Source organism: Archocentrus centrarchus, chromosome 17 (genome assembly GCF_007364275.1).
Source record: "Archocentrus centrarchus isolate MPI-CPG fArcCen1 chromosome 17, fArcCen1, whole genome shotgun sequence".
Taxonomy (NCBI): Eukaryota; Metazoa; Chordata; class Actinopteri; order Cichliformes; family Cichlidae; genus Archocentrus; species Archocentrus centrarchus.
In genome coordinates, this window is record NC_044362.1 from 28,245,211 (window position 1) to 28,258,527 (window position 13,317).

General features: G+C 44.3%; 1 protein-coding gene across 3 annotated transcripts; it reads left to right on the top strand.

Annotated features, from left to right (window-relative positions):
- The first annotated feature begins 128 nt into the window (after window positions 1-128).
- On the top strand, window positions 129-8,784 carry LOC115795560 (acyl-coenzyme A thioesterase 3-like). Of its 3 annotated transcripts, none has more exons than XM_030751535.1 (4): window positions 129-279; window positions 1,884-2,357; window positions 4,733-4,920; window positions 6,427-8,784. In XM_030751535.1, the coding sequence occupies exons 2-4, from the start codon at window positions 1,904-1,906 to the stop codon at window positions 7,027-7,029; spliced, it is 1,245 nt and encodes a 414-aa protein (XP_030607395.1). In that variant the 5' UTR covers window positions 129-279; window positions 1,884-1,903; the 3' UTR covers window positions 7,030-8,784. The 3 variants fall into 3 exon arrangements, with proteins under 3 accessions (XP_030607395.1, XP_030607393.1, XP_030607396.1); XM_030751533.1 differs by having other exon boundaries at window positions 1,899-2,357; XM_030751536.1 differs by having other exon boundaries at window positions 129-265; window positions 1,899-2,357.
- The last annotated feature ends 4,533 nt before the right edge of the window (window positions 8,785-13,317 follow it).

Genomic DNA, 13,317 nt, shown 5'->3' on the forward strand with positions numbered 1-13,317 from the left:
TGTTAGGGACACCAACTCAGAAAATGTGCTGTCAATTATTTGAATATCTTCCAATTACAAGATTAATGGTAAGAATACTTCTCTTTTTTTTTCCCCCCTCGATGGTGTCTTGACCACACTCCAGCCCAGTAGGTGTCGGTAATGCACCTGTAAGTTGGTTTGCCAACCGGCATTACAGTCTAAAGAAGACGAAGGCGAAGACGAATATATTTGACCATCACGGCGGCACCAGTTAATCTGAGAAGTTGGACTTTGCCAAGTTTGGGTACGCCCTTCTCGGTGAGCTTTGTTTTTTTTTTTAATGCAGCTAAGTATGTTTGAAAAAAAGAGGTCCGTTTGAAGAGAAGTACTCTGGTTCATGTTTATTAGGACTGTTAAAGAGCGCAAAACACGCAAACGTTGTTTTCCACAGTAAATAAACACCTTTGTCGGAGCTCGCGTGGAGATTTTCGTTCAGCTCTATTTAACGTATGTTTACTTTTATGGAAATTGTACACCATTGTTTAAGACTTTGCTCAATTGCTAAAAGTGCGATTAAAATATTTATTGCTCTCCCGTTTTTATCGTTATGTAATGCACTAATTACATATCACAATTTAGATTTATTATATTGTGTGCGTGGGTGAAAACCAGCATGAACACCTACTACAAACACTTTGCCCTATTTCTCTCCTTTCACACACACACACGCCCTAACTTTTTCTGAAAATGTATAATATAATAAATCTATTTGTGATAGGTCATATTACTAATGATAAAATATTTTTTTTAAAATGTAGTACAGGTTGTTTTGTTGTGTCTGAACTTTAATCAGCAGCAGAGGAGAAGGGCTACCATAAAGTTTAGGGGAGAAGCACAAGAAAATTTAAGTAGCGGTTGGCTTGGCTGTGGCTCACTTTACCTTTAGCCTAGAGAAACATGATCTGTCCCTGATTGTGAAATTGGTCTCAACCAGTGTGTGTTTGTTTTGGTGCATTAAAAAAAAAAAAAAAAAATCTCCATAGCTGTGTTCAAATTTGTAAGTATACTGAGATTTTGTGCTGACAAAGTAAAGGCAAAGTGTGTTCTGATGCCTTTGTGTTGCAGCTGGTGGCAAAGTTGGCCTACACTCACTGGACACTCGCATGGCTATAACTCTATAATAAAAGGGGTTCCAACCTGGTGCTAGCAAGGTGTACCTGATATAGAGAAGCCAGAAAAGCTTGCATAATACAGAGTTAAAAATAGTCCTTATTTATCTTATACCGGCCCTTGGTGCAGTTCTTCAGTTGGGCTACTGTCTGAACCAAGTCAACCTCTCTCCAACACAAGCTTGCCATAGCCAAAGCTTTGTCCATGAGATGACCATATTAAGTATAGCCACACTCAGTGACATCATCAAGATCCAAGGAAAAAAAAGAAACTGTCATTAGTGAATGTAGGTAAAAAGGTGACCCTTCACATGCTATAACCTATCACAGTGGTGACATAAACCTTGAACACAGAAAAAACATCCGGTGTACCAGTTTCTTTTTGCTTGCTTCTTTTCTTCTGCATAGACATTAAATTTGTGGCATTTTGCTGTTGAAATTCCGATATATCCATGAGATTTCAGCCTTTAAAATGAGATTTCATGTGCTTAAGAAGTTGTGAGGTCTCAAAAGTGCTGGAAAACGTGAATTAAAACATGACAGATTTTGACCTAACACCTTTGTACTTTGAGGGCCTGTAACTCCAGCAGTCTACTTAGTATAAAGATACATTTTGCATGCCTTCATTAAATATACTAAAGTTGTACAAAAAAAAAAAAATTCTGATTTTTAAGGGAGTCAGGTGGGAAGTATTCACTGATTTATTTTTTTCATGGAATGAGCCAGTTTGTTTTGTTACATTCATGAGTCCAGTCTTTGATCCTTCAGAAGAGATGTCCTCTCAAGTCAGGCTGAGGCTGCTCCCGAGGGCCACGTGTCTATATGATGAGCCCATTCAGCTCAAAGTGGCCGGGCTGCGGTCGAAGCAGGTGGTCACCATGAGAGCCACATCCACTGATGAGAGAGGAGTGGTGTTCAGGTCCTCAGCCACTTACAGGGCAGATGGCAGCGGGGAGGTCGACCTGAACAGAGACCCCTCGCTCAGAGGGAGCTATGTTGGAGTAGAACCCATGGGCCTGCTGCAGTCACTGAAGGCAGACACCTTGCACAAATATTTCTACAAGAACAAAGCTTTAAGCCCTCACATTGTGAAGTTTTCTGTGCACGATGAGGAGAAGGACGGGATACTGGCAGAAGAGACAAATGAGAGGTTTCTGATGGGAGAAGGAGTCAGCTGGGTCTCAGTCAAAGAGGGGAACATTCGAGGAGCCTTGTTTACACCTCCAGGTACGGTAGGCAGTTTTCCACTTTGTCAAATGTAGTCATTATTGTCACAACGGGACTTTTTTACAGGTGGCAAAGGTGTAAATGAAGCCCTTTTCAGCAAAGGATACATCGCTTTGCTGGATTAATTTGCTTACTTATCTAATGTGCAAGTCCTCGTCTCCTCTGTCCTCCTGCTTGTGAGTGGACATTAATCTCAGTAGACCATGTTGAATAATGTCTCAATTCCTAAAATGCATCTGGAGGACAGAGGAGGAGAGGCTTGTCAGATAAGGGTGGGGGAATCGAGGATGTACAGACAGAGAAATGAGATGGGGATAGTGGGAGTATTCTGTCATTCAGACACAGGCCACTTTGATGTTAATGTTTTTGCTTTATTTGGACATACCAACAACCATGACAGAGCCATGGTACTGGGCATATTATTGAGGTTTGCATATCTACATTCTCACCTGAAAACATAGTAAAAGTTTATTTTGTGTGACAGAAGCAGAAATGTTTCAAACTTGACTCAGTTTTGGCCGCTCTCCTCCGCCATTGCCGCTTTTGAATCTTGTTTGAAATGTATTCTGGGATACTTGGCTGCACCAAGTACACAGAAGTCACCACCATAGACATACATAATCCAGCATTGGGGGTGAGGTCATGGAAACCACATTTCCACTGACAAGGTGCCAGTGCTGGTGCTGGTTCAGAGGAACTGGCAAACCGCTCAAGAACGGGTTTGCGTTTCCACCGCGCTTTGTGAGCTGATCCTTTACGTGTGAGTGTGGGCGGTTCCTCGTCTGGAAACGGAAGCTGAAGGGCACAAACGTAGCAGAACACGCTCCCCTTTTACAAACGTTATTTCCTGTGCTGTGAACATATTTTACAGTCCAAATAAAACTACCGCAGCACCTGTGTGCAGCACAAGGTATACACAGACAGCAATTACACGCAAGAAGACAAGTACACACTTTGCATCCTTTTATCTGTGATATGAACTGATACAAAGCAGCAAGTTCAGCCTTGGGGCCCAACCTAATCCACGGCCGTGAAAATTGCATCGCTTTTCTTGTGTAATACACACCTCGCAGTGAAAGCTTTATGTCGAGATGGCAGTCATGCCCTTCTGCTGCTTGCATCACACATTCTTGGTTCCAGACCTGCTAGTTAGCGGTGCTGGAACGGAACCCGGTTTTTGGCCGAGCACCGAAAGAGTTTGCGGAGGGGAAAAAAAAATGCTGAACAGTTTGAGCACTTGGCATCAGGTCAGTGGAAAAAGGGCCTGAGGTAGTTAAACAACTCCTTTGTGTCGGGGCCCCTGGGGTGGATGAGGTTTGCCCTGAATTCCTGAAGGCCCTGGATGTTGTAGGGCTGTCTTGGCTGACACACCTCTGTAAAATCGCATAGATCTGGGGCAGTGCCGCTGGATTGGTAGACTGGGGTGGTGGTCCCATCTTCAAGAAACTAAAATGTTCAGTATACACAATATGTGGAAGGTAAACTCAAATATTTGTAGCACAGTATAGCAGTAGACTATTAGCAATGTATTGTGAAGCAGTTTATGCAGGTAATGGAGAGGAGAAGCTTATGTGTTATGTGCGACAGGGACTTTGCAGCGCCTGGTGTAGTAGCAGCAATGCAGTGGTTGTAAAATTAAATCAGACCCTTTCATATCCATCCATCCATCCTCTTCCGCTTATCCTGTTCAGGGTCGCAGGGGGGCTGGAGCCTATCCCAGCTGTCATAGGGCAAGAGGCAGGTACAGGTCACCAGCCTGTTGCTGGGCTAACACAGAGAGACAGACAACCATTCACACTCACAATTCATATCTCTGCTCAGGGTGAACCTGCTCTCATCTATAAAAAGAACATGGCACCAGTGGTGGACCTGCCGATTCTTGTATTCTATGGCAAATGCCCGGCTCCACTGTGTTTTGGGGATTGTATCATTGTTGCCCCTCTAATGCGCCCGTTGTTAATTTCATTAACACCAAAGCAGCTGAAACTGATTAACAACCGCCTCTGCTACTTAACTGACCAGTTCTATATCCCAGAAGCTTAACTGACATGATGCTATACTCTGATTTTAAAAAGTGTTCCTTTAATTTTTTGGGGGGCTATGCATGTAGCTGTGTTTGAGGCTTCCTCCTAGTTCGTGCAAGTTTTAGAGCATGAAAGCCCAAGAATCAGTGTTTCACCAAAATCATGATACTCTGCAACCCAAATTATGAGTGAAAATTATTTTTAGTCATATTTATGTAGAAAAATACATGGATTGTTGAATATAGTTGTGCCATAACTTTAACAAAACATCAAACAAAAAGTTAAAATTGCACATCATGCATGATTATAACCGACTATTGACATGAACCTTTTTTTTTTTCTGTGTTCTAGGAGAAGGACCGTTCCCTGCTGTGCTGGATCTAAATACGTTCATGTCTGAGAAAAGAGCCTGTCTTCTTGCCAACAAAGGCTTTGTGGTCCTCGCCATAGCTGCGTTAAATGACAGATCTGGTCACATCAAAGAAATACATCTGGATCACTTTAAGGAAGCCGTGGAATTTCTACAACAACAACCTAAGGTGGGCCAATTTGGTGACATTTAAAACCAGCAACATTACAACCATGTAATGTGTATTCAGACCAAATGTCAAGCAGAATTTATGTAGACATGATTGCATACAAAGACTGACTCACCGCTTTGCACAGTCAACTTTGGCGAACAAGGGGGCCCTGATCAGTTTTGTAATACCAGATTACTTGATAAGAGATCTTTATGCTTCTTTTAGCTTGTAAGCAAGCCACTTAGCCCGGCGTTGTTATACAAATGTCTGTTTATCCATAGGGTATAAGTCAATTTTTCCATATTGTGAACCTCCTCCACAATTTCTTGCCACTGCTCTGTCTGAGGCAGTTCAGATTTTCGCCAAGACTTTATGATGGCCTTTTTGCAACTCCAAATAAGCGTACCAGCAGGAAAATTGCTAGCTTGCTATTAGCTTGCTAATACTAAATGCCAAATGCTGTGCCAGCTTGGTAATTTGGTGAACAGTTGGATAATATTATGTATCTGTGATGATGGTTGGTCCTACAGGTCACTGAAGGCACCTGAATCTGGACCATGTGACTTAATGATGATAGGAAGTGTGGATCCCTCTAGTCTGTGTTACGATGCTCTGAAAATAAGATGCACGTTTAACTGCAGCTATTGCTAATAATCATTCCTTAATCAACATGTCAGTGTATTATCCTTTTAGTCTACGAAGACAAGAAACAAGACAAGCTCCTGGGATTTTATGTTTAAAAGGAAGCCCAAAATTGTCCGCTGCGCTTCCTTTTTCCTCTCCTCCCCTCCTTGGTGTCACGTTGGTCGCCATTTCGCCCCCCGCAAAAATCAAGCGTGAACACGACCGTTGTGAGATCATGCATGCATATTGTGAACGAAACGGGCCGTACCCAGTGGTTGATTGCAAATTGCGTTGAAATAATGCTGTAGTGCAACAATCTAGCTAGAGGAGAAAAAAAAAATCAGTCTGGTGTTGGCGAAGGGGTGGTGTGCGCGGCGTGCGCGCCGGGTGGCTAATTGCAGTGATAGAACAATTCCAATAGTGAACCAATGAAATTCTCAGCCCGGCGTAAGGCAACCTCAGCATGGCGCAGCTCTGGGCGATCAGCCGCTGGCTAGAACCCTGATAATGTTTATAAGCATCTGTAAATACTCCAATAATATCAATACATTTTATTTCTGTGTTGTAGAAATATCTGACTTGAAAATACCTAAGTCTCTGTTTTCCAAGTGAAATCCACCTTTCAGTTTTTCAAACAATTTAAAAGTATTACCCCTATAAACTGACACAAAGCTGTCAGGCCTTGGGCGTTCCTGCTTCCTGTTGGTTTTTAGCACTATGCAATCAGTTACTTGACAGAACATTTTTTTTTTTCTTCTTTTCAAATTTATCTGTACAGTTGACAGGAGCAGTAGACTAATATTATTTTAGTGCTCTGTGGGCCACCACAACTTGCCATGCTGAAGCAATTGCCAGTTCCTGAGCTCTGTGTTTATCACATTTTTGTGTGTGATTTCACAGGTGGGCAGTAAAGGAGTCGGCATAATATCGAGATCAAAGGGAGCAGATATCGCGCTCTCACTTGCTGCTTTTGTGCCAGGTGTCAAGGCTGTGGTTTGGATCAATGGCAGCAGTGCCAATGTGGGCATTCCCCTCTATTACAAGAAACGGCAGATCCTCTCACCCTTAATGCTTGACTTCAGCAAGGTGATTCCCACTGAGTCAGGAGCAAACCTTATCAAGCATGCTCTTGAAAATCCCTTGGCAGAAGGAAAAACGGGCACCCTGATTCCCATTGAACGAGCGAGTGCCCGTTTCCTCTTTGCAGCTGCAGAGGATGACCTCAACTGGGATAGCAAGGCCTACATGGAAGAGATGGTCGAGAGGCTGAAGCGTCATGGGAAGGAGAACTTTGAGAGTGTGCTTTACCCGAAAGCTGGACACTTGCTGGAGCCACCTTATGGACCCTTCTGCCCTTCTGCATTGCATGGGATGCTTAACTTCTCAGTGGTGTGGGGCGGTGAACCCAAGGCTCATGCAGCAGCTGAGTTCCACCTGTGGAAGAAGATCCAGGAGTTCTTAACAACTCACCTGAGTTGCGGTGATGTACAGGCCAATTTATAGATTTAAACGGGATGATTAGAAAGCAAAGTAAATCATGACTGCAAATTAACTGTAGGAAAACTTTTAATAACACTTGTAATAAGCAGAATGTTTAAATGTGTTAATTTGCTGACAGTTTGATTTGCATCCATTTTCCTTTGACCTTCACTGTCTTGTTTCTTTGTCTGTATTTCATGTTTCTCTTTTTAATAAGTTCCTGTTTTATTTTATGTTATTGATTAACAGCACCTGCCAACTAATTACATTTTAATTCCTATGTAAGGGTGTATTTAGTTTTCCATGCCCTGTTTTTGCATTTTGCCTTGGTTTTGGTTTAATTAGTAAGTGTAATATACCCTATATTGCCGAAAGTATTGACTTACCAATTCATAATATTGAATTCAGGCGTTCCAATCACTTCCATGGCCACAGGTGTATAACACCAAGCACCTAGGCATGCAGACTGCTTCTACAAACATTTGTGAAAGAATGGGTCGCTCTTAGAGGCTCGGCGAATCCCAGTGTGGCACCATGATAGGATGCCACCTGTGCAATTAGTCCAGTCATGAAATTTCCTCGCTACTAAATATTCCACAGTCAAATGTTAGTGGCATTATCATGAAGTGGAAGCAATTGGGAACGACAGCAACTCGGCCACAAAGTGAAAGGCCACGTAAAATGACTACTTTCTGTAGAGTCAATCGCTACAGACCTCCAAACTTCATGCGGTCTTCAGATTATTTGAACAGTGCGTACAGAGCATCGTGCAAACTGGTTTCCATGGCCAAGCAGCTGCATCCAAGCCTTACATCACCAAGCGCAATGCAAAGTGTCAGATACGGTGGTGCAAAGTGTGACACCTACAAGTTTATGGTCACAATTGTAATTTGTTTGAAGAATATGTTGGTGAAAAAGGCATTGTTTACTGAGGGATTACACTGGTTTTAGCTGGGGTTATGAAGATGTAATTGTGTGGCTTCGCCACAAGGGGGAAGTAATACTGCATGCTGCTGCAAGGCCTCCATACCTCAGACCAGGAAGAGCCTGTAGAATGAACTCAACTCCCGTCTCTACTTTCTCTGTATAAATCTGGTTAGCAATGTGAGCCATGTAATTGCAACACACGCATAGGAACACGCATAGGAACATAAGACCTTTTTTGTGTTAGTTTGAACTCAAATTTCAGATGAAGTGCATTTTCACAGATAGCCTCTGGAGCTTGAAAAAGGGCGACTGGACTTCCATTTTGTTTCTTTAAGACGTGTCACCTCTCATCCGAAAGGCTGCTTCAGTTCAGTTAGAGGTTCTCAAACCTGGATGACTGAGATCCTACACAAGTTCTATCTTATATTTTAGAAAGTTTGACTTTCTTTTGCATGCCACTGAACAGGAGTGGCCCTCCAATCTCATTGTACATCCTGTATAATGACAATGAAGGCATTCTATTCTATCCTACACGGACATTTTCACAGATCGGAAAAAGCGTGAACTTTCCCACAATTTGAAATGGGAGTTGCCATGCCTCATACATGTAGTGTAACTAGATGGCGAGCCTTACTGTGTACATTTGATTTTATTGCAAATGTGGCTTCTAGACACACCTTATCTTAAAGGTTGCCAGGGGTTTTGCAGTTAACTAATTTGATTTCTATATGATTTACTGCTCTGTTTCCATATTATACTGAGGTGATTTGGGGAGATGGGGAAATATATTTTTGTTTTCTGATGTAATTTATTGTTGTTCCATGTGTTGAGTTATTAAAAAAGATTAACAAAGACACTAATTAGCAGGTTAATTGCAGTGTCAATGCTATGGCACAGATATATTTTTGAAGCAGAACAGCTGCAGAATTTAGCTTCAAGTTGCAGTGCATAGAAGAGTATTATAAGGGCGTTATTTTGTATATTTATACATATAAAACAAGGTAACTAAGTGGGTTTAAAATGTGAACCTGATTTAATATTGTGGGTTTTTAACAAGATATGTGGAGAAAAGATGAAAGATTCTGTGAATGAACAAAAGGATGGTTTATAATTATGTTCATAAACGAGGAAGAGCCTGCAGATCGAACACAACTCATGTCTCTCCATCTTTACTTTCTCTGTATAAAACAAAACAAACCTGTGAGAGGCCTGTAACAAGAGCAGAGGTGGCAAAAGTACAGTCATTCTGTACTTAAGTAGAAGTACAAGTACTTGTGTTAAAAAAAATACTTTAAAAGTTGAAGTACTGGTTCAACTTCTTTACTCAAAAGTAAAAAAGTACAGGCTCTGAAATGTACTCAAAGTAAGAAAGTAAAAGTAGTTCTTTGGAGGACGTTTCTACCAGCGATTTTTGTGTAAAGCTAACTAAACCTCATATATTATTGTAATACTATAATATATGAGAATACAAATGTTATTCCAATCTAAATTTTAATTCTAATGAATGTACTCGGCTTGAATCTGTTATGTAGGACACAAGCTGTAAAAGGGAATTTAAACACAGCTCTATTCTCTGTGTCCTACATGGTAGAGGGTGACTGTGCCTCCACCTAAACACAAACATGAGGATACTCAGGGGTTAAAGTGGGTGTATAAGTGATGTTGGCTGATGTCCATCCCCTACACTGACAGCATACAGCTTGTATAAATGATGAATTCAGTGAATGAACCTAAGCATCAGCAGCTTTGATTCAACCTGGAACTGTGACCACAAACAGACACTCTGCACCAGTCAACACAGAGCTTTACTATAAATACAGTACAGCAAACTGACCTGTTTATCACGCACTAAACTGCAGAGTATTTTCATACAATCTTTGAATTACACAAATTTTGCATACCTCAGTTTATTTAGCAGCCCTTACCTATTAAATCTCTGAGTGAACTCTTTCTTTTCTCTCCCTGGAAATACAGCAGCTGGACGTTTGCCTCTTTAACCTCTTTGTATGCAATAATCCCCGATGATGGAGGATACGCCAGTACGATTGTCTCTTATGTGTTATTGTTCTGCCATTTAGGCTCAGATCGTTTGATGTTTGACAGCGTAGTGACCAAGAATAAAAACTTCTCTCAGACGCGTTAAACCTAAAGTAACGAGTCCGTTTTGAAAATCTAAGGAGTAGAAAGTACAGATATTTGAGGGAGTAAAAGTAAAAAGTAGTCAGAAAAATAAATACTCAAGTACAGATACCTGAAAATCTCCTTAAGTACAATAACAAAGTGTTTGTACTTCATTACTTCCCACCTCTGAACAAGAGCACACTGCTACTGGACTCTAGAGCAGTGGGGACGTGTTCTCTGGAGTGACGAATCATGCTTCTCCATCTGGTGAGCCGGTGCATGAATCTGGGTTTGGAGGTTGCCAGGAGAACAGTACTTGTCTGACTGCAGTGTGCCAAGTGTACAGTTTGGTGGAGCGGGGAGTTTTTCAGGGCTTGGCCCAAGGGTGTAACTTTGGGTCCAACATTGGGGAGGTTAAGCTTCAGGAGATTCAGGAGATTTTGGGTTAACTGTATTAGAAATACATTGTAATGCTTTTTCTATGTATTTATTTAACTTTCTTTGTATTTACTCTGCACCTTCAATAATTCAAAAAAGGGAACTGATACAGGTTTGATTCTCTGAAATCTTAGTCAAATAATAAGATCCTAAAAAGTCTTATTTATATTAATTATGCTGAATTTCTGCATCACTTGATTAAAATTGATTCTCTAAACATGTCCCTTCTTTCATGAACCTGTTTTGTTTTCCTAGGCAAGAGGGGGGTTTGGGCTACTGTGGGGCTGACTCAAATTCCCCCCCTCAGCTAACAGTTCTGATAAGAGGTGGAATGATCCTCATCAGCTAGGTCAAGGGAGATCAGTCCAACACAGATCAGAAGACAGGGTAGCGGGGCTGTAGAGCATCGGTTTACAAAACATCCAGGAGACAAACTGAGATAAGCGGCAGTCCAAGGCTGCCAGGGAGCCAAATTCCTGATTCTACGACTTGTTTTTGGTACAGGTTGTACCGATTAATTTGTTGACAGCCTTTATGTCATGTCCTGGGCCGTTGGCCCAGCGTTTTGTGTTAATTTATTTCCTGAGTTTGTCCTCCCTGTATGTTTGTCATGTTCCCAGTGTTGTGACTTGTCTGCGTGTTCCTTGGTTTATCACTTCCTGTTTTATTTTGCCAATGTGATTTCCTTGTGCTTTGTGTTTAGCTTTGCTTCCCCTGTGTAATTAGTTTCATTTGCCTCACCTGTTGTTCCCTGCTGTTTCCTCTTGCCCTGATTACCCATTGTGTATTTAAGCCCTCAGTTTTCATTTGTTCTCTGTCGCGTCGTTGATGTTTTGTGCCCGCATGTTCCTGTGTTCCCTGTGCCTGCCCTTCGTCTCCCCGTGCCTCCCTTCCAAGGTTTTTGTATTTGTGTCTCCCCGTTGAAATAAATCCCCTTTTTAGTTATGTTTGCTTCTGGAGTCCTTCATGTGAGTCCTTCCTCGTCCGTTTCCTCCCCGGCCATGACAGAACGACGCGACCATTACAAAACCCCCTCCGGCTCCAATTTTTTCGACGGCACTCGTCTAGCGCTGGGGGGCCCGGCGTCTTTGAACAGTCCCCGTCATCGTCACTCACCTGCCTCCCCTTTCGCTGATCCCTCCCTTCCTCGGCAGCCGCGGAGGAGAGGGAGTTCCCGGCAGCAACGGCGGAAGGCACCCCGAGACCCGAGCGGTATAACGCCGCGGACCGCTTCACCACTTCACACCCAATCCTCCGTTTCCGTGAGTAACACTGGCTTCAACGCTACTATGCCTGCGGACAATTATTCCCGTCACCCCCCTGCCTTTCCCCTCCCTGAGGTGGCAAAGCAGACCATTATCTGTTGGGTGGATTCACTGGTTATGGACCTTCTGGCTGACCCATGTGAGCAGGAACAGCAACAGCTCACGGCCCAGCTGCAAGGGCTAGTCGATGATTACCCTTGGTTATTTGGCTCTCTGCATGGGTTAGTGCAGGATTTCTTAACCTCCACCCTTCACCTACAGCAGTCCCCAGTGTCAGCTCATTCTCAGTCCCCAGTGTCAGCGCATTCTCAGTGCCCGGTGTCAGCTGTGTCTCAGTCTCCCCAGTCAGCTGTAGCTCCAGCTCCTCCTCAGTCGCAGTGTTCCCAGTCAGCTGTAGCTCCAGCTCCTCCTCAGTCGCAGTGTTCCCAGTCAGCTGTAGCTCCAGCTCCTCCTCAGTCGCAGTGTTCCCAGTCAGCTGTAGCTCCAGCTCCTCCTCAGTCGCAGTGTTCCCAGTCAGCTGTAGCTCCAGCTCCTCCTCAGTCGCAGTGTTCCCAGTCAGCTGTAGCTCCAGCTCCTCCTCAGTCGCAGTCTCAGACCCCTCAGTTAGCTCCAGCTCCCTCTGCTCACCCTGCTCCCGCTCCCTTGGCTCCAGCTCCCCCTGCACCCGTACCTGTTCCGCGGGTGGGGGCAGCCACGGACGGGCTGACCTCTGCACCCGTACCTGTTCCGCGGGTGGGGGCAGCCACGGACGGGCTGACCTCTGCACCCGTTCCTGTTCCGCGGGTGGGGGCAACCAGGTCCAAGCCTTCGCATCGGTTTTCTGTGTTAGCTGCAGCAGCAGGGTCTCAGTCAGCTCTAGCTCCAGTCGCTCTCCCTCGCCTTCAGTCAGCTCCAGTAACTCTTCCTCGGTCCCCAGTGTCAGCTGTTTCAGTGCCCTCTCAGTCAGTTCCCTCAGCCCCTGTCTTAGTTCCTTCGGTTTTGGTCCCAGTTCCCTCAGCTCCTGCTCCTTCTGTAGCTCCAGTAGTGTCAGCTCCCTCTCAGGCCCCAGTGTCAGCGAGCTCTCGGTCTGTCTCCACGCAGCCAGATCTCCCTAGCTCTCGGTCTGTCTCCACGCAGCCAGATCTCCCTAGCTCTCGGTCTGTCTCCACGCAGCCAGATCTCCCTAGCTCTCGGTCTGTCTCCACGCAGCCAGATCTCCCTAGCTCTCGGTCTGTCTCCACGCAGCCAGATCTCCCTAGCTCTCGGTCTGTCTCCACGCAGCCAGATCTCCCTAGCTCTCGGTCTGTCTCCACGCAGCCAGATCTCCCTAGCTCTCGGTCTGTCTCCACGCAGCCAGATCTCCCTAGCTCTCGGTCTGTCTCCACGCAGCCAGATCTCCCTAGCTCTCGGTCTGTCTCCACGCAGCCAGATCTCCCTAGCTCTCGGTCTGTCTCCACGCAGCCAGATCTCCCTAGCTCTCGGTCTGTCTCCACGCAGCCAGATCTCCCTAGCTCTCGGTCTGTCTCCACGCAGCCAGATCTCCCTAGCTCTCGGTCTGTCTCCACGCAGCCAGATCTCCCTA